At 40.4% G+C, this 24,311-nt stretch overlaps 2 protein-coding genes across 10 annotated transcripts in view; both read left to right on the plus strand.

The window, feature by feature from the left end:
* Window positions 1–16,116, plus strand: part of TDRD9 (tudor domain containing 9) — a 69,718-nt gene extending 53,602 nt beyond the window's left edge. For 5 of the 6 annotated variants that reach the window (XM_021403974.1, XM_021403972.1, XM_021403973.1 and 2 more), the window contains 7 exons: window positions 813–883; window positions 1,240–1,349; window positions 1,497–1,593; window positions 2,352–2,490; window positions 3,722–3,831; window positions 6,514–6,580; window positions 7,910–8,721. In XM_021403974.1, the coding sequence (XP_021259649.1) occupies window positions 813–883; window positions 1,240–1,349; window positions 1,497–1,593; window positions 2,352–2,490; window positions 3,722–3,831; window positions 6,514–6,580; window positions 7,910–8,005 (690 nt within the window). In that variant the 3' untranslated portion in view covers window positions 8,006–8,721. Of the gene's footprint in view, window positions 1–812; window positions 884–1,239; window positions 1,350–1,496; window positions 1,594–2,351; window positions 2,491–3,721; window positions 3,832–6,513; window positions 6,581–7,909; window positions 8,722–9,129; window positions 9,251–16,029 lie in introns of those variants that run through there. The other variant, XR_002440964.1, reaches the window with a different exon arrangement.
* ASPG (asparaginase) overlaps window positions 20,503–24,311 on the plus strand; it is a 45,657-nt gene continuing 41,848 nt past the window's right edge. For 2 of the 4 annotated variants that reach the window (XR_002440965.1, XM_021403977.1), the window contains exon 1: window positions 20,503–20,719. Coding sequence is in view for 3 of the 4 variants with exons in the window: in XM_021403977.1 (XP_021259652.1) it covers window positions 20,581–20,719 (139 nt within the window). In the remaining variant the exon portion in view is untranslated. The remainder of the gene's footprint in view (window positions 20,720–24,311) is intronic. The other 2 variants (XM_021403979.1, XM_021403980.1) reach the window with 2 other exon arrangements.

Below are 24,311 nucleotides of genomic sequence, written 5' to 3' on the forward strand. Positions count from 1 at the left end.
GGGCCGGCTGTACTAGCACATTCCAAGGCAGCACTTCCAAGCACTGTAAAATGAAGGTAGAACTGAGAAACTGAAAACTGTTTCACCTCACAGTCATCTCCATAAAATATGCTGCAGCAAAAAGCAAAATTATGATTCAGTTTTTCAGGAAATTACTGGGGAAAAAGAAGTGTTTGGTTCTTCCTTAGCTACATGATAAAAACGTAGTTCAGAGAACAATACAGCGCATAGTAATAGTGAAACGGTGGGTGTTTCTTCAGCTGCCAACTCCAAACTCAGAATTCTCTTCTGCTTAAGTAGTTTGAGACATCTGCTCACTACTGAGCTGGAATATGTAACAAAAAGATTTGTATCCCTTTCTGTATTCTAATTCCAAGTTTAGCTTGGTCTACATTATAATTCTTCCTATTTCAAACCTGACAAAAATTTAGGCTTTTGGGCTCCTAATCATGCTCAGGTTACCCACAGGCATAATCCTGCTTAATTGCTTAATTTTCTGAAGTGTAGTATTTTCAAATTTAAGACTTGCTCTTGTAAACAGCAATGGCTTGATTTTGTTGGATGCTCTACAAGGTCTCCAGTTACGCTTCTTAAGCCTGTAGGAAGTTGTGGCTTCCCAGCACCCATGGAAAATAGCATTACTTTTGTTAAGGTGTCTCACTGTGAAAAGTTTGGATGATGATGAAAATGCTGCCTGTTTATCAATTCAGTGTTGCTCAGTGTGTGCACAAGATCTTCAAACATGTTTTACTTTTTCATTTATAAGTATTTTGAGCTGGCTAACTAGAATGACAGTTGTTATCTTTTCAAAGGTGACAATCAGTGGCCCATTCAGTCCTTATGAGGTGAAATGCCACAGTATGACTCAGGTATCCCAGTTCAGGTATGATAACGCTTTTATTGTGAAGCATAGATGTGTTCTTAACTGTTATTTTCATAAACTGGTGAAACTCTTCCTAGTTAATCTTACGGATTTTTACAGGACTTTTTTCAGAAGTGATAAGGTGTGAATTGCATTTGAATGCACGCTATTGCTCTGTAATATTTTGGGAAGAATAGTTCTACTTAAGGGTGTGGTAATGTCTTATAGGGAAATCATTTAAGTCATATACATCTGCTGATTGAGATTTTACACTCTGTTCAGGTTGTGCTCTAAAATGGAAAGGATTCTTTTTTTTCTTGTTTATATGGTTTTCTGATGTGTTTCTCTTGTTGTTTCCATGCTTATTTCCTCTCCAGAAATGCTGTCATACAAAAGGGAAGCATAAACTCCGTTGTTGTCCAAGATGCTCCAGAGCACTCCTTTGAGCAATTTCTGGTTGCTGCGTTTTTATCATTAAATGCAAATGGTAATGCTTAATACAATTGTTTTTTTCCAAGACTTGTTTTTACATGAATAGCTCTGAGCAAACATGTTACTGTAGTTGTATATTACATCATCTTGAGGTTAGCAACTTCATTATGTACTCTTAAAATTTTTTTGTGTGTGCTTATAGGATCTACTGTGTTTTTAGAGGAAACATCTTTGATGCCTCCAATTCCTGGCCTACTTGCTCTCCTTAGTATGCTGTTTGCTCCTGCCATAGAACTTAGGTATTCACCTGTTTTTAAAATCTCTTTATTTAGTTTAGGACCCTCATAAATTTGTGTCAGACTTTTTTGCTTTCTTTCCAGCAGTTAGTATATTATCTTCATCTGTCTTTATACAGTTCTTGTATCATCTTTTATTAGCTTTAGTATAGTATTTGCTAAGGTAATTTGTTTTGTATACTTACTAAGTGGCACTGCGGGCTTTCTTCTCGCATTGAAATAATACAATTCTTGACAATCATGCTGTAAGTCTTTACAAGACTTGTATTATTTCAATGAATTATTTCAATTCAATTATTTCAATTTCAAGAATTGTATTATTTCAATGAAGGAAGGTAAACTGTAGAACTGGGCAGATTTAAAATCTATGTGAGGAGAGAACCTTGCGTGAGTTTTATAAAATCTGAGTTCTGGCAGTTGAATTACTTTTGTTTTGTTTAAATTCTCCTTTCTGTAAACTGTCGCTTCAACACAGGGAAACCAGCTTTCCTTGATTTTATTTTTGCACGCATACGATTTTTCTCCCAAATTCTATGATTGTTTTCATAACATGAAGTCCAGCTTTGTTGCATTGCTGTATTTAAAAAAAAAAAAAAAAAGCATTGTAACAGGGTATCAGTGTCTAACAGTTGCTTTCACTTCTTGAGACTACTGTATCCTGTATCTTGTTTGGTGTGGTTTAGACAAATTCATTTAAGTCTGTCTTCATATGAGTTTAGTTTCCTAATCTGAAGGTGAGACTGTTTTCTTTGTTTGTACAGGGTTGATAAAGCTTGCAAGTATTTTACTGGTGCTCTGTGCGGTTTGGGTTGGAGTCAGACTCGTAGGGCTCCACTGCTTCCAGAAGATGACATGGAGCTGACATTTGATGTGAATTTTGACGTAGATGACATATTGGAGGTAAAAATTCATACCCTACTACAATGTAAATTAATACATAAGAAGAATTTAGTGCATGATAACTTGTTGAGTGTCTTACTGGCTGAAATCCTAGCAGCCTCTGGAATAATTGAAGCTTTATTATTACTATTATTTTTTATTTAAAATACGCACTACCTGTTTAGAACCTTAGACTTCTATCAGAGAAAAAGTTACTGCCCATACATTTTGTTGAGTAGAGTCAAATATTATAGTCGATACTCTATAAACTTCTCAAAACAGAATCACTGATTTTTCACTAAGAAGCTGTCAATACTTGTTAGTTATGTTCTTTTAGAATTACTGTTTCGTTGTTGTTTTACAGATCAGCATACTATTTTTGCTTTGCATTCTTCAGTTTAATTTTATACTTCTTAGAAGTCAACTGTATTAAGCTCCTTTTTCCAGAACAGAAAAGTCAAACAATAAAAACCCTTGTGCACAAGTTAAATACAGCTTACTGTGCTGTCCAAGACAACAAACTTCCTTCTGACAGACCTCTGTCTACAGGTTGCAAAAATGTTCTAATGGGGAATAAAAGGCTTCTTATTGTTTGACTGATCTGCCCTGGGAATCTGATTTTAGTCAGTGAAGGACCTCACGTGCCCTGAGCAGTTCTATGTGCAGAGCAGGTAGAGTAGATTACCAGTGGATTCTGGAGGTTTTTTGAAGAGGTAGTGGTCGTGCTGGTGTGCAGATACAGTGAACTTTTCTTTTTTGAAAGCGTTTATCTGTGTAATGTCTATATGCATTACACCATAGCAAAAATGGTAGCGCCAGGCTCTTTGTGTGTAAAAAAAATTATGGACAGATAGAATTCCTTGTAAAACATTTTAAAGATCTTCTTTATGTTGGTAGCCTGTATCTTCCAAAGCATATCTGGTTAATCTCAAAGATTGATTTCAAGTGTCCAGAACACGAACCACTTCTACCAGCACTGGTGCATCTGGAGGAAGAAGTGTTTCAAAGCTTCAGATGCTTTTGCTTATAAGAATAATAATATTCCAATTAAAATTCAATTTTGTGAGTGCCGCAACCACCTTTTGTACATGTTGATACAGCATAACACAGAACTAGGACTGGTTTAGATGCCTGGTTGGCAACCCTGCCACCGCAGGGGAGTTGGAACTAGATGGTCTTTGAGGTCCCTTTAAACCCAAGCCATTTTATGGTTCAGGAGTACTTTTATATTCTGTCATTGTTATTTTTACAGATCAACATCCTAAGAGCAGCCATTAATAACCTGCTGTGTGAATGTTCAGTGTGCTCTGAAGAAGAGAAGATGCCACAGCTGCAGGAAAATATTCGTCAGTTACTTCTACGGTAATGATATGGTAGAAATAAAAACTTGTGTTTCACTGTCTCAGCAAAAAAAAATAAAAATTAAATGATTGCTTGAAGCATAGCTCAGATTAGGCTTTGAGGAAATGATCATAGAGGATGTTTTCATTTAGTGATGCATTTAATTTAATTTGCCTGTTTTAAAATGCAGCGTGCTCAACAACTTCAGACTGCTTATGGAAGCACTGGTTCTTCAAGGAAGCTTGGTCACTTAATAGTCATAAACCTAGACTGTAAAACCTGTTCTATAAAATAGCAGTTTTATGGTATCTTTACTTTTGTGTACTCAGACCTATGGCATAAAAGCACAGAAAGGTTTAGAACTTTCTCCCTCTAGATTGGTTTCGATTTTTGTGTTGCTTTTCCTCCGTAAACTGATCTCAACAGGAGAGGTGCTGGCCAGCTTAGTTGCTGGAAGTCCTCGGTTATTGAACTTAAGACCACCTGTCTTTCTCTAGCAGACTTCCCAGCTTCTGTAACTGAACCAGTGGCTCTGAAAAGAGTGTCATGAATCAGTGTAGCCAGTCTTGAGAATCCTTTCAGCTTGTGGCAAGTGTTCAGGAGAGTTGGGTCAATTAGGTGTCCCTGTATCAGCTTCTTTTCTGTGTTGTTATGCTCTCTAGTATTGCTCTCATCTCCAGTAAATGGAAAATTTTTGTACAATAAGCTTTTCTAAAGTAACTGTGCCGAAGTGGGGCAATTTCTCGTGCTGTTGTGGATCAGAAGATTTTAAGCTTAACTGCTAATACCTTAGGTTATGAAAATGATTATCGGAACAGCTGTTCATGCTGAGTTTTCAGGTGTGTTTCTTGGTTTTGAATACAGCTGTTCAGTTTTTCTTCCATCTGTGAAAGGACTAAATGCAATGTACTTTAATTTTCAATACTTGAGAGAAAATTAAATACATTGTATTGTATAATAGATGTGCAAATGTAGGGGCAGCCAGCCTTACCCTTTGGGGCAGTGGAAATGAAATGGAATTAAAAAGCCATAGAAAATCCCCAGAAGATGTGAGGATACCCAACATATGTCAGCTGACCAGCAGATGTTGCATCAGGCAAGGGGTCAAGGTGATTATTTTTATTTTGGATGCTATGCCATGCGTGCTGCAGTCTCGAAGACACGCCAGCTGTTTGCATGCCAACAAGACATGTTCTTGTTGCACAGAGACATGGCAGCTTCAAGCCAGCTGTTAGAGATTGGTTTGTACATCTGTAAAGGGGATGGTACGGCTTCTTAAAGGCTGTACCTTAGAGATGCGTGCTAGTTGCACTTGCAAGCAGAGGAGCACCAGTGCAAGCTGCCAGCAGCGTGTTGGCATTTCACATCAGCAAAATTCCTGGTAAAGTACCAGCTGTTGAGTGTACTACTGATGCAATATTTAATTTCTTGTTTGTGTCCAAGTACCTTAGGCTAATTGGTGTCTGTGTTGCCTTTGGACGCTCATCTAGTACCATGTTTAGTCTTCAAATTTAAGTGAAGCTTCTTGACATGATTCATGTGGTAATAACTGTAGGGAAGTAGAGGGGCAGAAGGAAACAAAAACACAAAGCCTCTCTGAAGGTGCCTGTTTGTTTGTTTGTGGCAGCAAGAGGAGCTTACATTTGGATAAAAACTCTTAGATGCAAAGTTCAGGGCACAAAAACGTCACTGCTCTTTTTTACCTCCTGAAATCTTTGTGCTGCAAGGGTAACTTTACTGTTAATTTTTCTACTTTTCTTACCTCCAGATTCTTCACCACTCTTTCTTGGCTGAGCCAAGGTTCTGTAGCCATCCTGTGTTTGACCTTGGGACACAGGCAGCTAAAGTAGGGGTGGGGGAGCTTACGGCAGGGTTCTGCAGGGTGGGGAGGAGGCATACTATCAGGAAACCAGATTAAGTAATGGTTAATTTTATTCCAGATTATTTTTCAAACTTTCCAGAGCAGTGCATCTTTTTATCTTTTCAAAGGAAGAAACAATCTGGTTGTTGTCATGTCTCTTTCGTACACTGAAAATCTATCTTAATTATGAATAATTTTTAATCTCACTTCAATGCCTTGGGGGGGGGGGAAACAGTTTTATTAGTAAGAGTAAATATGTAAAAATACAGCTTCAACAATCTTTCATTATCTTTTCCTTTTTTTTGAAAGCTAATTATGTATACAACATGTCACCACTACTTAAGACTAAAATGTGTGTTTGAAAAACACATCTAGACAGAATTAATTAAAGTCTGCTTCCGTTGTACTTTGCACGGCTTGAGGAAATAACCGGAGCAGACAGGCGATCTATAGTAATTGAGTTGTCATGCAAAACAAAATGCCCTAAAAATAGCTTTATTATATGTTCTAGTAAATAAGCATACATAACATTTACAGAATAAATGACAGCTACAAATTCTAGTTCTGTGTCAATTTAAAAAATAATTACTTCCTTGAAACAACAGAGCAAACAAACAACTACAGTTACTGTAGGTTTATTATATAAGTTTATCTTTTGACTTCAACTAAAGGGGCAAAATAAGGGTAAGTGAACTAATTAGACTATATTAACATGTAAAATTAAGATTTCTTTCAGCATAGACATCTTACAGATATCCAGTCGTACCTGCTATAAACTTTTCTGTGTAGTTAACTAGTCCTATGCAAATGTATTTCTTAAGGTTATTTTGATATAATTTCAGTTTGATCTGCAAACCAAGACGTAGAGTTGTTCCTATGTGGTATGAGACACCGTATGCGTGGAATCAAGTGAGTGTAAAAATATAACTAAAATAAATGAATAAATGTATGAAAAGGAACAAGGTATCCTAGCATGTTCAGTTGAGTGGTCAGAAGAAGAATTTTCTTTGGAAGGATGTCTCTTGATGCTGAGGGGAAAAAAATGCATTAAAGATACAGAAAGCACTACAGAACCAAATTACAGACGTTAACATCTGTTGTGTATGCATCACCTTCTGCTGATACCATAGTCTTGTAAAATCAATTTAAAAAACAGCTATATATATATATATTTATATATATATATAACTCAGACTTTTCAAACACAGCACTTCACGTTTGCAGTTGGACTTGATCTTGAAGGTCTTTTCCAACCTGAGCAATCCTATGATTCTATGTTTATATTTCAGTTGAGGTTGTAGAGGCAACTTTACCTTTGAAAGTTAAAATTTTGTATTCTTCCTATCAAGCTACATTACATTATTTTTTTTCTTCATTTTTCTTGTTTAAGATTTATCTGGATGCAGTGCATTTTAGTTTTATTTTGGGTTCTAGGTGATTTTCCTTCTTAAGGTGACAGAAGTGTGGCTTGTTTTGGAGTTGGTGTGATGGGATCAGAAAGTAGTTTCCTCAAAATCTGGGAGGGTTCAAACTGGAAAGTATAGCTTCCTACTCTATTAGAAATCTTACTTACCTTTCTAAAAAGGCCTCTGCAGGCCGCTAGATTCACTATGTGGATGCCATAATAAACAACTGCATTTTAACTGGAAGGAAGTGACAAATTGCTGAGTGCAGGAGTAAGATTTCTGTATGTGCCCTCCCAGCCCCTCTCCCAACCCAACGCATGTAAATGAGAGATTTAGGTTTATTTGGAAAGATTGACAAACAGTGTACAAGCACCATGGGCCCAGGTTTCTAGTATGTGTCCAGTGAGGGACTGAAGTATGTCTTGATACCATGTCTTAAGCCAAACTGTTTTTGTTTTTATATCTCAAACTTGTTTTTTCTTGGTGTGTTGCCAAGATAATCTCCTGTTTCAGCTATATTACTGTTTAGCTTTTTATAACTAGTTAATGTATAAACCTTCTATCAGGATTTTCCCAATTGTGAGTGGTCTCAGGACATTGTCATTACATAAAGTACTACCTGTAATGCCTTGGAATTGGTTATGGAATAGTGTTCTCATTTATTTCATAGTAATAGCTCTTATGTTGAAAGGTATAGCATATTGAAATGCCTGTATGATTTGAAACAGTCAAAACTCTTCAGAAGTGAAACAAGAATATATTTTATCTAACTATGTTTCATAGGAGGGCATTTATAAGATTGAATTCTAACTTATATCTTTCTTTTGATTAGGTGGATTCACAGCATATCATTGACCAATCTGAAAAGCAGCATAAAAGAGAAGACGGTCTTTATCAGCTGCATAAGCTTGTTAAGTTGAATGTTTAAGTATTGCTAGAAGTCTTTCAGAGGAGGAAGTATTACAGCCAGTTTAAAAATGTTCTGTCTTCTGTGTATAACTGTTAGACATTTGTTTCACGAGATTCTTCTTTAAGATTAGTGTATTCAAACATAGGTTGGTTTATTTTTATATTTTAAAAACAGAGGTATACTGACCTTGAGGAGATATAGTTATTTATAGAGCAGGATGCAGTTTTCTGTTTAATAATAATACTGAGCAGGTTTATCACAATGGATGTGAAAGATAAAGTAAATTAGCTTTAATTGTTCATTTTCTGGCTGAAAGCTCATGAGCCATGGGATATGATTCAGTCTTGCAATTGAAAGCTGTGTTTTCTTATTTTTTTGTGAATAGTTTTTGAATTCTCTTTAAACCTAAAAGCTAGAGGTCAATGGAAACTGAAGATTAAGACTGTGTTCTGATCAAAAGTATAACTTTATATGTCAGGTGCAATTTTTCATTAATTTTTCTTACAACAAAATGTAATACATGATTCCTTCTCCTTTGTGGCAGAAGAATACTTTTGAGTTACTGATTCATTGCACCTTTGTTTCATCCTGTCTGCTTATTTTTCTGATCGATCAGACCTTCAGCTCTAAAAATGAGGTCAGTGATTTCAGAATAAAATGTAGAAGTGAAATAAAATAGGTTTATCTATTCTGTTGTGCAGTCATGCTTAATAAAAGCTAAATTTAGTCACTGATGCCGTGTGATTGCATTCATGAAATACATGGATACAAAAGCAGTATTTGAAAGAATATTCATCTTTTCTGTCTTAACCGAGTGATTTGAAGATCATTTAAATCCAGCTGTCCTCTGAAGAACAGACCTCATCAGTGGTCACTGTTTTAAAATAAAAGGCAAACAGATTTGGGGGATGTGAGATGATGCTTAAACTAAGAAATGATTTTAAGCTGTACTTTGAGTCAAGAGGGGAAGCTGTATATCAGGCAATTTCAGTAGCTTCTTATGAGCATTACTTCCTAAGTTCCATTTTAGTAATACCTGAGAATTATAAAACATCACACTGTGTATTGTGATGGGTTTAACATGAAGAAATTGTTCAAGTGCCTTAGGTGGTATTTCTCAACAGTGTTGTATCCAAATTCAGTGTGTTACAGCTAAGCACCCCTAGGGGCAAATGGAATGAGCAGTGTCCAATCTTTGCTCTGCCTGGTAATGGTGGGAATCTCTGTAGGAAAAGGAAACGCAGCAATACCACAATGGGTGGTGTAAGTAATGTGATTTCTTATGATTCTTCGTAACTAACGTTGAAGTTAAGACTTGACAGAGGAACAGTATGTATCTTTTATATTCTAACTTTGTTTTTAATCTATTGATCAAGTGTTTTGCTGTTGTGGTGTGTTTGTGTGCATGTGCTGCCATCTGCTGGCATTATTCGTGTGCTTATTGTTGCCCTTTGAACTTCCACTTGTGTGATGTAATGCCTTCAGTAAAGAAGTAAGGGCTCGTGTCCTAATAATGCCAAGAGGTTTCTGCTCTCCTCCTTATGAATAGAGGAGTAGCTAAATCTCCTCCTGCCCAGTCCAGTAACCCATAATCTGCCTGGGTAACTTGATGGAAGTGAGCTGGTTTTGTTTGTTTTCTGCTTGATTTTTTTTTTAACTCTTATAATAATTGTTCTGTAACTATACCAGCTGTTATGCCAAGTACACAAGAATTGCTGAAAGGCCAGAGAAATGTAATCTCTGATTCCTAGGTTGATTCTTTATAGTACTTGTAAGCACTTGCTATACAGTTATTACAGTGTAATCATACTGTTAGGAACGCCTTTACAAAGTGAAAGAGAAAATTATATAATAATTAAAAATAAGGAAAATATCTGAACATTTTCACATGGCTCCTTCCCTGAATAGGTTGCTTGTAGGGATGTGGGCAACTTAAATAAACTATGTAAATATCCTGGTAAGACTATGGACACTTGCAAAGCAGCTGTATATGTATTCTGCAGTGAGTTTGAGTGTAGAAACGGGGATGATTATCACAGAATTAAAGATGTGTTGCAGATGAATTTTTTTTTACACAGCTCTGGTTTTAGCAGTGTTTTATGGTTTATTAATACTTTCACAGTAAACTGTAAAGTTAGGTTTTATGATTCTTAGTAGCGCTTCATCAGCACTTAATCACAGGCCAGTTTTACACTGTGTTTCCATGGAATTTACTATAATCAAATTCGGTGACTTAAAGCTTCTGAATAGCAGGGTTCATCTAAAGCATACATTTAGGGAATTGGAGGGGAAACTTCTAAATGCAGTTGCATGCGCAAGGACCTTCCCCCTGGTGAATGACCTTCCCTTCTGTCAGCTGTTAATGCAGCCGCATGGATGGTTTTCTCAGGGAAAAGAATTGCATTGAAGAGTCAGCATAGATGTTGCTGCTTATAACTGAGGGTGAAACTTTTCTGAGATTTGTGGATAATTTATTTGATCTTGGGGGGAAAGAAGCATAGTCATGCACAACCAGCAGTGAAGTTTTCAGGCCTTATTAGCTTTTTTTTCTGCAATAAAATAAAATTACAAAATAGCATTCACTTAAAGGAAGGTAAATTTAGAACTGTAGCTCAGGAGATACCTGAATTGGTCCTTGAGAATGCGGGAATGTTTGCACTGTAAACAAGAGAGTCTATTATTGGGGCTGCATTCCCCTGTGTATCTCTAAAACAGAAGCTACACACCATGCTGAGGACTGTGTACGCTTGCCACGCTCCTGAAAACAGATGAGAATGAAACACCACTCTACATACAAATGTCTGAAAAGAAGCCATGCAAACTGAGATACATGTTAGAATTACAATTCAAGCCAAGATAGAAGCATTAACGTAGACTTGATGAGTTATCCTGATTTTGGAAATAATTAATAGCACGTTTTCAAGGTGTATAACAGACACAGGGTTTTCTTTTCCATCTACCTTACTGTATAGAAGGGATCAGAACTCAAAACAGCATTGTCATCAACGTGTAGTTTTGTTTGGAGTTTCTTTTCTGTAAAAGAACCTGGAAAAAAGCAGGTGAAGCTCTGAAGAGACTAGTAACTGAGAGAAACCTGAGGCAAAGGGGACATATCTGAGGAAGGAGAAAGGCATTTACTAATCTTGAAAGGAATGTTGAAGGAATGGGCAACCTCTGGGGTTATCTAGTGAATCTTTACAATGATGGATGCCAGTTTTCTTAGGCACTAAACACAGCCCGCTGGGCAGGTGCTGAGCTGGCAGAGCCCCCTGCATGTCTCTCTCAAGGGCTGCAGCCTTCGCTCCTTTCCCTAGCCAGTCTTCCTCTCAGCAAGTCATCCTGATAGCCAAGAGGGAGAGCAGCAGGGGTGTCTCTTGGTCCTGGGAAGGTGGGAGATGACCAATGTGCTCCAAACACTGTAGCCATTTCCTCCTACCCTCCAGAAAGAGCAGTGACTGCTTTCTCTTCCAAAAACTGCGCTTTTTCATACAGCACTTAGGAAACTTGTCTCGAGTCTCCTTGTCCCAAGTGCTGTACAAATCATTGCGATGGGTTTATTTTTCTCTCCTGTGTTTGCTTTTTCTACAAAGGATTTTAAAGTCTTACCTCACTTCCCCCCCCCCACAAGACAGAGTAAAAGACGTAGGGGTAACTTTCTCCTTGAACACCTCTGTTCAAAAGAGGAAAGATGCACCTGTCAGCAATGTTTAAGCATTTACACATGCACAAAAAAAATAAAATAGCTGCAGGGAGTTCTTTAGCTTTCTCTAGTTAAAATGATACATCTCTGTGAGTGAGTTTAACTTGGTCTGGACAGCAATCATTGGCAAAGTCCTCCTGGCTGCTCACCAATTAAGGTGGGTGTTGAACAGACATACTTTACATCTATTTCATATGTTCTTTAAGGAATAGGTATTTCTTGGATTTTATTTATGCAGTAGAAGGTGAGAAGGTTGAGGATACTCTAGGAAAAAAGGTTGATGCTGACAGTCTTAAGACTAGAGTAGTTACTGAAGCCAGTACATTCAGTATCAGCTATTGTATGAAACTAATGCAATTCGGTGCCAGTGCTACAGGATGAAGAAGTACACAGAGGAGAGTACTTGTGAGCTTCCAGAGAGCATAGCAGTGTTGCTGTAAGTAACAGATTTATATGCTCTTGCTAAGTGGATGCTTTCAACAAAAGTATATGAACAATCACAAAATGATTTTAGAAATGAATGTTCTGTTGTACTGTGTTGTAAACGTTCATTCAGACAAACTGGAACAGAAAGGATTTCTTGCACAATTATCTATACGTACATTCGAGATAGCAAGTTCTACACAAAACTCTGTGTGCTTCTGAAGGTATTCAGTGATGATAGTGTGATTATTATTTTGATATTAAAATGTAAGTTTTTGTCTTTATTGCTGCTGGATTTCAAACTATGGCTTTTCAGTTTATTTTAACTGAGATAGTCCTTATTTTTTTTCTGCTACATCAATACAGTCTATTATGATTGCTTGAAAACTATAAATCCAGGTATTCAGATCCTCCAGCTTTTGTTTCTCTTAAGTTATCTCATGATAAGTATTGATGTGCAGCCAAATTTAGCTGGCTGTCTTTTGCTAAGTTTTCTCAGTTTTGAATCATTTCAGCAGCTAGTTTTAATAAAATCTGAAGGAATTCTTGTCTGAAGTAAACAAAAAGCTGCTGCAAACTGTTCTGAAACATGTAGAGACTGACTTACAGTTACAATGCCTACTGTAAAGTGGAGAATTAAGAACTGTAGACTACTGTTACGCTATTTCTTTCATTCTTTATTATAATTAAGTGCAAGAAGAATTATCTACATGTCAAAGAATGTGCACCGCTGCTTAATTCATGTCACAGGACAGGGGAAGACTTGGCTAAAATTGTGAAGTACCGTGAGGTACTGAATGCGCTCTTCAGTTCTTACTAGCATTTATTTAGTGCTGAGAGTGATAAGGGAATGTGCTGTATACTCTGTTTTTGTGGATTAGTGATTTATGGAGTTGGAATCAAAAGGAACCTTGAGGCTAGAGAAGATGTTGACAGAAGAACGACTCTTGACATCGTCTTGTTCTTTAGCAGTTATAGAGAAAGTTAGAAGCTAAAGGAAACGTTTGGAGAGGGTCTGTTACAAAGGAGCGGCTGCAGTGTGGCTTTCTGTCTTTGAGTGTCGGGCAAAGAGGTGTGAATTCCCTTGGTTCAAGCAGAGGTGGGACACTGCACAGGAACCTGGGCCATGTGGTCCAGCTTCCCAGGTGATCAGGTGGAAGGATGCGGGTAGCCACTGACAGGCAGTCTGGTTCACTATGCTGATGTAGTTCTGAATTGTCAGTGGCTGGTGGTTAAACACCAACTAATGATTTAAACAAACAAACCCCTACAACCTCCCACTAGACATTACTGAGGAGTGCAGTAAACACCCTAACCATTGCAATTAAACATTACGCTACTTTAAAGAGCTCCAGCCACCCTAGAACCCGGCTAGTTGTTAAAGTACAAACTGCCAACAAACCAGTCTATCAGTTACAGCACGCTCCACATCCTTAGTGGGCTGATCACATGCACGTACTTTATGAACTCACTCTGGCACTCATTCAGTTTTACTGGTTGTATGCATGAATGATTTTTTATATTGCTCTGTTTTTCTAAAGCTTTTTTTTTTTTTTTTTTAAATAGTTTATCCTTCCAGCAGCTTCTGGGATTCTGCTGTCACAAGGCCTCTGACTCATGCTGCATGGTGCTCGTGTATCCTGATTGCTTTATTCTAGTTTTGTTTTAGTCCTTGAGTCAAACCATGTATGTTACTTCAGTTACATTTATATTCAGCCTTGCCAGGGCATGCAGCCTGCTGCTAGATTATGCTATTGAGGATCTGTTGCAAACTCAAACCTAGAAACTCCTTTCTGAGTCTTCTGAGTGCTGCTCTAGACTGGCCATGTCCAATTGCTGCGCTTTGTATCATTAGTGGTCGTGGTACCAGCACGGTACCCCCTCTTCACATCCGTGACTGTTTATTCCTTGTTGAGGAATGAGGGTCATCAGATTGACCTGTACACTTCAGGCTTGTAAATGTGGTATTGAACTGACATGGTTACAAGGCTCATGGCTGAGGAAGGATGAGAGTACCAATAAAAGGGGAAAAGGGAATATTTATAGCATAGCAAATCAACCATTCACAGAGAAGATTTACGTAAGGTCAAAGCTCTCCTGTGTACTTATGGAAAAGAATAATCTTGTCTATGGTCCAAAAATATGTAATAGAATCATAGAATGGTCTGGGTTGAAAGGGACCTTTAAGATCATCTAGTTCCAGCTCCCCTGCTATAGGCAGGGTTACCTCCCTCTAGACCAGGTTGCTCAAAGCCCCACGTGTGGAGATTAAGACTTTTCCAGAGCAGTCTGTTTGTGTATATCACACACTGCTACAATCCAGTGATTGTTGAATAATCAAAAGAGATCACCAAATTCCTCCTTAAGAGCTAGTACCCATAGAGATGATGGTAGTAATGTTTAGAGTCTTGGTTGCTCAGCTGGTTCAAGAACCAGTATCTTTCTTCCCAGACTTCAGCCAAATGCCATTTTGCCATTGATGTTACGTAAGTGGCAGCAGCTGGTGTTGTATTGTTGTTTGGATGTACTAGGGGTACAAGAAGGTAACTGTTTTGGGAGATACATATTTCACATTCATGTGTCTGAACTAAAGGCTGAATCTTAGTCTGCTGAGGAATGACTTTTTTGCCTCACTTGAATAACTGGAATATAATCTTATATTAAATGCCGTTTCATGTATAGTGAATGGCACAAAGCATGCTCGCATACTTGCTTTCATTGATGAAGGCTGTGTGGTTTTGGTATTACTACTACATTTATTGAATATCCTGTGGTTGCAGAATAGAAGTCTCACGGTCAAGTGCAACAGTTCATGTCAGACTGATCTGGTGCTACTCCACCAAGGAATGCAGTCCAGTTAACTTGTAAAAAGGAGAATGAGGGTTTGTTTTTTCCTTTATGAGACTGCAGTTCAGAGAACTAATTTACGGGATATAGGTTCCAGTTTCAGCTTGTCACAGGTCACTCTCGTTTGTAAAAACCAGAATAAGGTGGTGAGCCGCTGGTGTTACCCACTGCAGGTGCAGTAGTTTCAAATGAGGTGTATGGGTTCTATGGCCAATTTAAAAGATTCTCTGACATAAATAGCCTTTTTGGCTGAGTCACATTTTAAGAATCTGACGTAACTCCAGGAACCTCTCATCAAGTAATCAAAAAAACAAAAAACCACTAAACTCTCAGATGGAAGAAAATCTTGTTTTAGTTTCATACCCAAAAATAACCTGTGTTTTTCTACTTTGTATGTATTGTCATATGTTAAGAGGTGTTGTCAGGTGATGGGCTGCCTACCCACTCCAAGTGCTGAGATCTTAACTCCAGAATATTTACCCAGCTATGTATACCTCAGTTTCTTCAGCATAGGATGAAGATAACACTGACGCATCTCACAGGGCATTATAACATGTGCTTGTATACATGTTTTAGCAGTGGGTAGTAATATATGAGAATATTCAGGTGTTTTTACTGTGAGGCAATATAATAAAGATGATTTGAGCACTAGATATTTTGCATTAACTTCCTTAGTGAACTTTAATGAATGTATTTTGAAATGGAGTACGCTAGTAAAAACCTGTATGCTTTGTGCAGTGAATCATTGTACTGCTACTTAGCAGAAAAAAAAGTAACAAAAACACATGAAAAGTCTTCACTTAAAATTATTTTTTAGAAAGGAAATCTGTCCTGAAAGCCTGTTAAGTACTACCTTGTAGTGGTGTTCTTTGCTGTCTGGTCACAGTTTGAAGTTTTTCAGTGTGTGCTTGTTTTTGTTGTATTTTCCTCGGCTCCCACTTAGACTCACTTGGCAGACTTCCTAATCCCGCTTGATTCACAGTGTTCAGAACAACTGTGACAATGTTAACTAGCAGAAAATTGCGTCACTGGGCTGATTTTTTTATTTTTTTTTTTCTTTTCCCAACCTCAGAGCTAAAGGTCGTGTTGACAGATTGCAGGGCTGGTACCTGGCTGCTGGAGCAAACCGGCTGGGATGGCAGGAACTCCTTCCAACTAGTGAGTGTCACTGTACTCCTGATTTATTGGATGCTATTAGCTACATAATATTAAATACCACTTTGCTTTTCTGATTCCAAAACTCCCTGCTTTACACTCCTAACAGCTTTGGATCTCATCTATTAAGTCATTCAGGGCCATCATTCTTCCCTGCTTACAAGAACAGTATTTAAAATGTGGCCTTGCCAATTAAGTTTTAATTAAGGGGGACTTTTTGGTTCTTCCAGAGCGTTTGGGCCTTTTGTTGAGCTATTGGAAGTGTTGGAATAAACGTGACTTGGAAGGGATGGCTTAAGGCTGTATTGCCTCCCCTGTGAGATAATATTCCGTCACTTGTGACATCATTTCAGGGAAATACATCTGTTGCAACTCTTGGTGCTCCCTAATTGTTTTTCTGTTGTCAGCTTTTTTTTCTTAAATTGAGATGTTATTCCCTTGTATTCTTTAGATTGTTTCTACGGTGCTGGTACCTAGCCATCCATCCATCCGTTTATGTAATGAGTCATTCTTATGCCAATAAATTGAAAACTAGCATTTTTTTATTCTTTTCTCAGAGATTTAAGTTTTTTGAATTGGGTCTCATGATCAGAGATATGTGTGTTATGCAATGTTTTTTTTTATAACACAAATTTATTGTTCCTTTTGATTAGATGTGATCAGATTAGATCTGATTAAAACCAATGATCCTTTTCATGTGTTGTTTTCCTACATCGTTTGGAGTAACACTGTAAAGGGAAAAATACAACAACTAAAAATACTTGGCAATCTGGGGGTAGAAACAAAGGAATAAAATAGAATGTATTGCTTTATGAGTAGGATATACAATTCGAATTTGCTGTGCATTTTTCATTCTTGTGAAGAAAAAAGTTTCTTGCAGGTGAATATAAACCTTAGTTAATTTGGAAAGTTTCATAGTTGATATGGTGATACACACAGCTAAACAACAGCAGCTGGAATTAGTAGGTAGTTCATTTCTCCCTTCAGTTATCGCTGCTGGTTTTTGTTCAGTTGCCTTAAGTTTATATAGAACTTGGGCAGAAAACTACTAACAAATTCTTTTTTTTTTCTCCTTCTTTTCCCATTCTGGTTCCTTGCAGGATTTGGAGTTTACAGTTCTGTAGACATGTCTGGAGATGTTGATTTAAGACCTTCCCACCTTTTTGCCTTTTGCTCCTGTCTCTACTCTTGACACATTTAATTGTCCAATATAAAAATGAATGGCTTTTTGCAGCAGAAAACCTGTCCAGGTTGAAAACAGCCCTTCAAACCCTTTTTCCCCAGGATTACTTTTAACCCTCTCTCATTTTGACCACCATTCGCTCTTCTGGACAGCTTCACATAAAGTGATGTGGGATGCGGATGGACAGGCTGGGATCAAGTAGTAGGTCCAAAACTGCTTCATTGGGCACTGCTCCCAAAGGAGCCATGACTTAGGGGGCAAAAGCTGAAAAGCTGCGGAAAGAGAGCTGAGTGGAACTTCAGCTGCAAAGCAAAGGAGGCCGAGGTAGTGAACTAAGGAGAATAAGACTATCAGGTACTTGTTTTCACCTTGGCCAACCCAGAAAAATAACGTCCTTTTCACAAGATAGAGTTGCTGACCCCTTCAGACTTTTTTAATATATATATATTTATGCAGTGTATAGATAGAGCCTTTTTTTATGTTGAGAAGGGAGATGAGGGCTGTGGCTGGCTCATTGTTCTGTGTGAAGGGCTGACTTCGTTGCACAGCACAGCACAGCATGGATCCGTCTCAGAGGCTTTTTGAGAGCTTTCCAGTCAGTATCACAGTGACTGCTGCATGACATCATCACCATGAGAAGTAGCAGTAGGCACTAAAGGCCGCTGAAAGGCAGGAGGAGATGAAGCTGCCTTCACAAAGTGAGAAGTGGTCTTTATCATAGACCTGGTTCTCCTGAGGGACTTCAACAGCCCCAACAGCTGTGAGGAGGACAGTGTGAATGCGGAACAAGCAATCCAATAGATTTCATGGATGTCAGGGACAACTTTTTCAAGGGAGTCCAGCAAAAATACATACTGAATATGTTATTTTGTTCTAGCTGCAGCACATGTGTGGCATTGTGCCTATACTTGCCTCTGAGGTAGTACTGCACTACTACAGTTGCATTTTAGGTGAATCATTTCATACTAGGACAACTTCGAACAACAGAAGTAATTTGAAGAGCGTTAAGCTCCTTCTCCACCCGCTTTTGTAAAGTGAAGACGTCAGTCCAGTAGATTGCTCTTCTGACATATGCTGCTCTGTTTGATTTTTAAAAACAAAAATCTCAAATGCAGGGAATGGCACTGAGAGAGAGACATGGTTAGTGGGCAAGGTGGGGATGGGTTGATGGTTGGACTAGATGGTCGTAGTGGTCTCTTCCAACCTTAATGATTCTATGAATGCTTGTACTACAGGAGACAGAACTATGCAGTGAAATTTTCAACCGTATTACTGATTTCTAAGGATAAAGACAGTGAGTATCTGAAAAAGAGGCAATGTCCCGAGTTCTTACCTGTGCCAGTGGGTGCACGGACAAGGATGTCAGATCCATGGAACTGCAGGTTATATAAATCATAACTCTCTAGCTCCCTTACCTGTAAAATTGCCCTCTAATGCAGATGTCAACTATTTTTACCTAGACACTAAACACTAATAAAGTGGCCTCAAGTTGTATTTAGCTTTGAAGCATCATGCTTCAACTTCAGAGGTGAAGAAGGGCTTGCGTGTCTGAAAGCTTAAGAGGACTGTTACAGGAAATTGTGGGAAAATCTGAGAAATGCCTAGCCTGCTGTTGGTCACAGGTGACATGTAAGCTGGAGCTCATTTAAGTCTATAATGCAAAATAGGATGGAAACCAATTTCCTGATTTCTTTATCCATTTTTTTAACCATTTTTCTGATCCCTTTATTGGCAGTTCACCAATTTCACTGTTACAATATTTATTACAAATACACTTGGTTGCATGTATGGAAACAATCACACTATACACTCTAAGAGAGAAGCAGGAGTATATTTATTGATATTATATAATGTAGTGATTTGACAGCCACTTAACCAGCTTTGAGATGGCTGGATACACCCGATTATTTCCTGCATAGCAGGTAGGGTTAAGTGCACACATAGAAGAGACCATCCCATTGAGTCATGAGGGTCAGAGTAGACCCCATTGCTTTCTAAACTCCTTGAACCACGGAGGTGAGGAGTCTGGGTGTGGCTGGATCCACTCCTAGTCCCGGACTTGGTCAGCAGTTTGTGTCTATCAATCAATCAAATATGTAGTATTAGCAAAGCTAGCAAAACCTAAAACAAACAGTCGCTTACTGAGGATCTACATTGGCAGGGTGTCTTGACATCAAGGTGTAAGGGATCTCTGTGCAGGTGTAACCTCAAAAGGTGTCCATACTTGAGATCGTGCTGTGCATCCCATGGCCATGCAGGAGAGCTCCAGGGGACTGACTCTTGGGCTCCTCATTATTTCTGTGCTAAGATGACTGACTCATAGTCACAATTCTAGATGCATGCTCAGTTGGCCCTCAGCTGTTGAATCAGGTGTCTGCTATCAACGCTTTCAGCCCTCCAGTTTGAGACAGATTTGTGGTGGTTAATCTCTTTTAGCAAGCGTGTTATCAGTGCACTCCCTTATCGTCTTCCTGGGCAGGGCCAGGGTGAAGGATGGAGTTGGGGGAATGAGGAGGGGCACGTGCTGTCACACCAAGCGTCTTTGCTGACCATGAGCTTGTTTTTCCCCCAGGGCTGAGCAACAGGAGCTGTAACTGTGAGCCGGGAGAACCGTGTGGTCACGGATTTCCAGGGGATAGCAGTCCCTTAGGGTGAATGTCCTCAAAGGGACACGAGCTAAGATGAAGGAGTTCGTGGCAGAAGGGAAGGACAGAGGGATGCTTGATTTAACTGAGAGATCCATCTGGAAGTGGCTTTGCGTCCTTCTACTGTGCTGCTTGTTCCACTGCTCTTATCTGAGCACAGGGCGACCATTCCCCCCAACCCTGGCCGCTGTCAGCAGGCAGTATCGTCCCGTGTCTCCCTTTTTGCCCTGCGACTTGATGCGCTGCCTGAAGGTGGATCTTCTTTCCTTTCTGGCGAGAAAACTTGGATGGAAGCAATGGGTCCACGTTAGGAAGCGGAAACGGAGGGCGTAGGCAGGCAGCAGGAACGAGCCAGGTAAGCACAGGAGCTTCCCGTCCTTGCTTTGCGGACAAACAAGGGGAAGATCCAGGCCCCCCGGCACCGCTGCTCCGCGCTTCTCCTTCCAGCGGCACCAAGGCAGCCCTGCCCTCCGTCCCTCCCTCCCGAGGCCGGGCCCGCTCTGGGGGCGGTACCGCTCCCCCCGCCTCCCCGGGCCCCACCCCGCTGCATGCCTTGCCGGCGGGGGCGGGACGGAGGCGGCCGCCGGGCCGCCCTTTTAACTCCCCTTTTCGCCGGAGGTAGCGGTTCCTCGGGGCCGGGATGGAGGCGCCGAGCTCGCTGGGCAGAGCCCTGTCAGGCATCCACCGCGAGGAGCTCCCCGGCTGTAAGGCCGTCAGCGAGGCGCGGGTGCTGGTCATCAACACGGGCGGCACCATCGGCATGGTGCAGGACGACAAGGGTGAGGGGCGCCGGGGCTCGGACCGGGGGGGCGGCGCGGAGCGAGCCGGGCTGCAGCCGTGGGGCACGGCGTTCTGCGGGCGGAGGGCGAGGCGGCCGCTCCTCGTGCCAGCTAAAAGCCTGGCTTCTGGCTGGTAAGCGGCTCCAAAACGGGGTCCTTTTTCCTCACATCCGCGTCCGTACCGGTGGGACCGCATCCTTCTGAGCCGCGGCCCCTGGGCTGCGGGCGGCAGGGCAGAGGACAACGTGTTTCCTGGAGCGCGAGTCCTTTCTCTCACCGCTCGCGCGCTGAAAATGAAACCAGCTTCGCTCTACCCGACATGCTGCGCTTTTTTTTTGGCCCCGAAAGAGTCATCCCGGGCTCCGTGGCACGTAGGGTGATGTAGGCAGCGTGGAGAGAATGGGAACAGTTTGGTTTTGATGAACATCGGCTCGCTCTTCTTTCTTGGTAGGCAGCAGGGCGGCCCTGGTCTGCTAGAGTGTCAGCTTCTAGCTTCAGAACTAGGCTGCTCCTGTTACCTACTACAGAACTACGCATTTGTAGGTTTCAAACGCTTGGGGCTTCACTTCCGAGCTTTCTACGCTGGATTTGTTTCCTTCCTTCTTAGGCTATTGCTGTTCCTTGTTACTGTAGGGAACACACTTCACAAGGTTGTTGTGCTTTGTTTTTTTTTTTTTATGGCTGTCGTCACTGTGTTTAATGTGCTAAGTGAGCTTGAGGTGTGACAACTGCAAGAAGAATCCGTGGTTCGAATGACACGTGGTCACTTTCTCTATTTGCATTGCTACTAACATCATTTCCTATTTCTGCTGTCTCAGTTTCCCAAACGTCTTTTAGAAATGAACTCCATAACCTCTTCGGATCTTGTGTGCTTTAATTCTGTTGCCTAACATGTGTCAATCATTAAAGCATATGCAAACATTCTGACAGTTCTGATCCAGTGATGCTGACGTGCTGCATCCCGGTCAGGGTTCCGCCTGCTTCTTGTGCACGGATCCAGCAGCAGAGCAGCTAGAGTGCCTCTTTAGGAATATTTGGCAGTCCATAGTGTTTAGACTGAAGCTGGTGAAAGGGCATAGGAAAAGCAGCATGCTTAAAAGGTAAAACAAAAAACAAAAACAAAACAAAAACAAAACAAAAAAACCACCACACAGTGTTTGTTTCTTTTATTAATCAATAGCTAGAAAACACCTGTTCAGAACCATAGCTCAAGCTGCGTTTTATTTCAAGCAAAGTAAACAACAGTGGCTTCCTTGAGCAGCATGAAAACTTTTACAGCAGCAATTGAAGGGTGCAAGCAAGGCTCCTAGCTAATTTCCATCTAGGCTGACAAGCTTTTTTATGGCCTTTCCACTTACTAGAAAAGATGGTATCACTTTTAAATGCTGACAATTTGATAGGCCTAATGTGTTCTGCAGGGACTGAGTTCCTATGCAGAACTGCCCCCATGCGCAGTGCTGGTTACATTCGCGTTCCCTGGGCTTGCTGTGCACATGTGGATGATTCTTTATCTCTTCCTGGTCTGATGGTAAGCCCACTGCAGATGCTTTTTAGTTGATCTGTGCACATGTGACAACTCCATTGCCTCTCAGACCTTTTGAACTCCCTACACTCCTGGAGCTTAGCCCTGCAGGGGGTTTTTCAGAGGATGGGTGGTCTCTTTGTGTTTGTATGAGTGAAGTGACAACCAAAGTCACCTGCAGCCTCTCCCAGCGTTAATGCTTTACATTCAAATAAGCCATCTCAATGCATGTTTTAAATTTCTTCCTTCTGCTTCCTCCTACTTCATTCTTCCCACCTCTTTTGGCTTATCAGTAGCTCAGTTCAGAAAGATAATCCTGCTGTGCAGTGAGCTTATGTAATGCTGATCCTCACATCAAGATTGTGACCTATTCCTCCTGGCTGGTGCTTTTGGGAAGGTCTTTTCCTCAGCACTGAGCACTGCTCTCTTTCATAGCTTTTACCTGAAAAAGTGAGAAAAGAAATCTCACCCAACAAACACAAGTAGGGCTAAGGTAAATCCTCCTAGAATGATTACCCTGAGTAGAGTTTTTCTGGGTAACATAGTTAATTTTCTGTCTTTTCTAGACATAGTAGACTGCTGAAGGACTAGCTGCTATGGTCCAAATGAGAGCCGACTCCTGTGGTGGGTTCTTGGATGTTGAGTTCCCCTGGACACAGCTGAATCAGAGTCTTTCAGCTCCCCACTTCTCTGCTGCAAAACAGGCTATAGGTTAACTAGATTGATAAGTAGCTATTGCTGTATTAGCTTTAGTACTGGAGCAAAACACAGAGTCCTTGGCTCCAGATGAGACAGAATCGTCCTTGTTCTGCTCACCATGGGGTTGGCCAGCTGAAGAGAAACAGGTCAGCAGCTGATGAGAGGTATTTGGACAAGCTGCGCGGCTTGCCTCTTCTCTGTGGGGGTAAAGCTGCTTCAAATGCTCAGTTAATGAGTTTGGCTCACAGAAGACATTTGCCATGCATAATAAAGTAGAAGTGTTCTTAAAACTGTTGTGCTTGAGTTCCCCTGCATTGCTCCTTGAAGCAATGGAGCAGAAAACACTCCTGAATGTGGGTGCCTGTAGGGGACTGCATAGGTCATGAGCTGGACGTCTTCAGTACATCTGCAGAATGTCTTAAAAAAGGTTTGATCACAGACAAGCAGGCACAGGAAAATCCCATCAGGTTTGTGATTCAGAGATGAGGAATGTTCATAGGGAAGAGATTTAAGAATATTAATGTTCATCAGCTCTCCAGCTCTTAGAGCAAATACAATAAGCTCTCTAATCCATTACCAGTATTCAGAGTAAGGTGTACACGGGAAAACAAAAAAACACTGTGATACTGTGTGGAGCTTCAGAGCCAGAATGGCTCCGTATCCAAGAGCAGAGGCCATTTGTGAGCAAGCTAGGGACATCTTTAATAGGAATAAGCGGGGGTTATAACTGAAGGAACAAAACATCCAAAGCTGGAAGCACGGTAAGTATATTTTGTTAAACAAAATGTTCCGGCAGGAACCCAACCAAAGCCACTCAAATGCTGTTCCCGTCCTGCAAGGAAGCTGGCTGTGAAAAGGCCTGGTACTTCATTTAGGGCAAGCCAGGAAAGAGATTAGGGCGTTCTTAAGGATTTTCCATCAGTTTGTAAAGTATCAGCTGACGCTGTTGCTGTTTCTCTGTATTTTGGAAAATTTAAAGAACAAACTTGTTTGAAGATGAAATAATAAAAAAAATGTGAACTTGTGTGAGAATGGTGTTTAGACAAATAGAAGAGCTAGGAAGTGGGAGAGAATTATTCTTGCTGTAGTGTCCCTGTTCCTTGCAGGGGCGTTGGACCAGGTGGCCTTTAAAGAAGCCTTCCAACTCAAACAATTCGTTGACTCTCTGATTATTTCTCCTCAAACTGTGACTGACTGGAACTAGCAGAAGTTGAATTATGAGGTTTGAGAATTACTTTGCTGTCAGAGCAGGTGGTATCGCACAGATCTGGACAGCAGTGCCAGTAGAATCTTGGAGTTTAGAAAGAAGTGCCTCTGCTTGAACACTGCAATGTAATTTTATAACTGGAGTTGCTGTAATCTAATTGGAGC

Source organism: Numida meleagris, chromosome 6 (genome assembly GCF_002078875.1).
Source record: "Numida meleagris isolate 19003 breed g44 Domestic line chromosome 6, NumMel1.0, whole genome shotgun sequence".
NCBI classification, from domain to species: Eukaryota; Metazoa; Chordata; class Aves; order Galliformes; family Numididae; genus Numida; species Numida meleagris.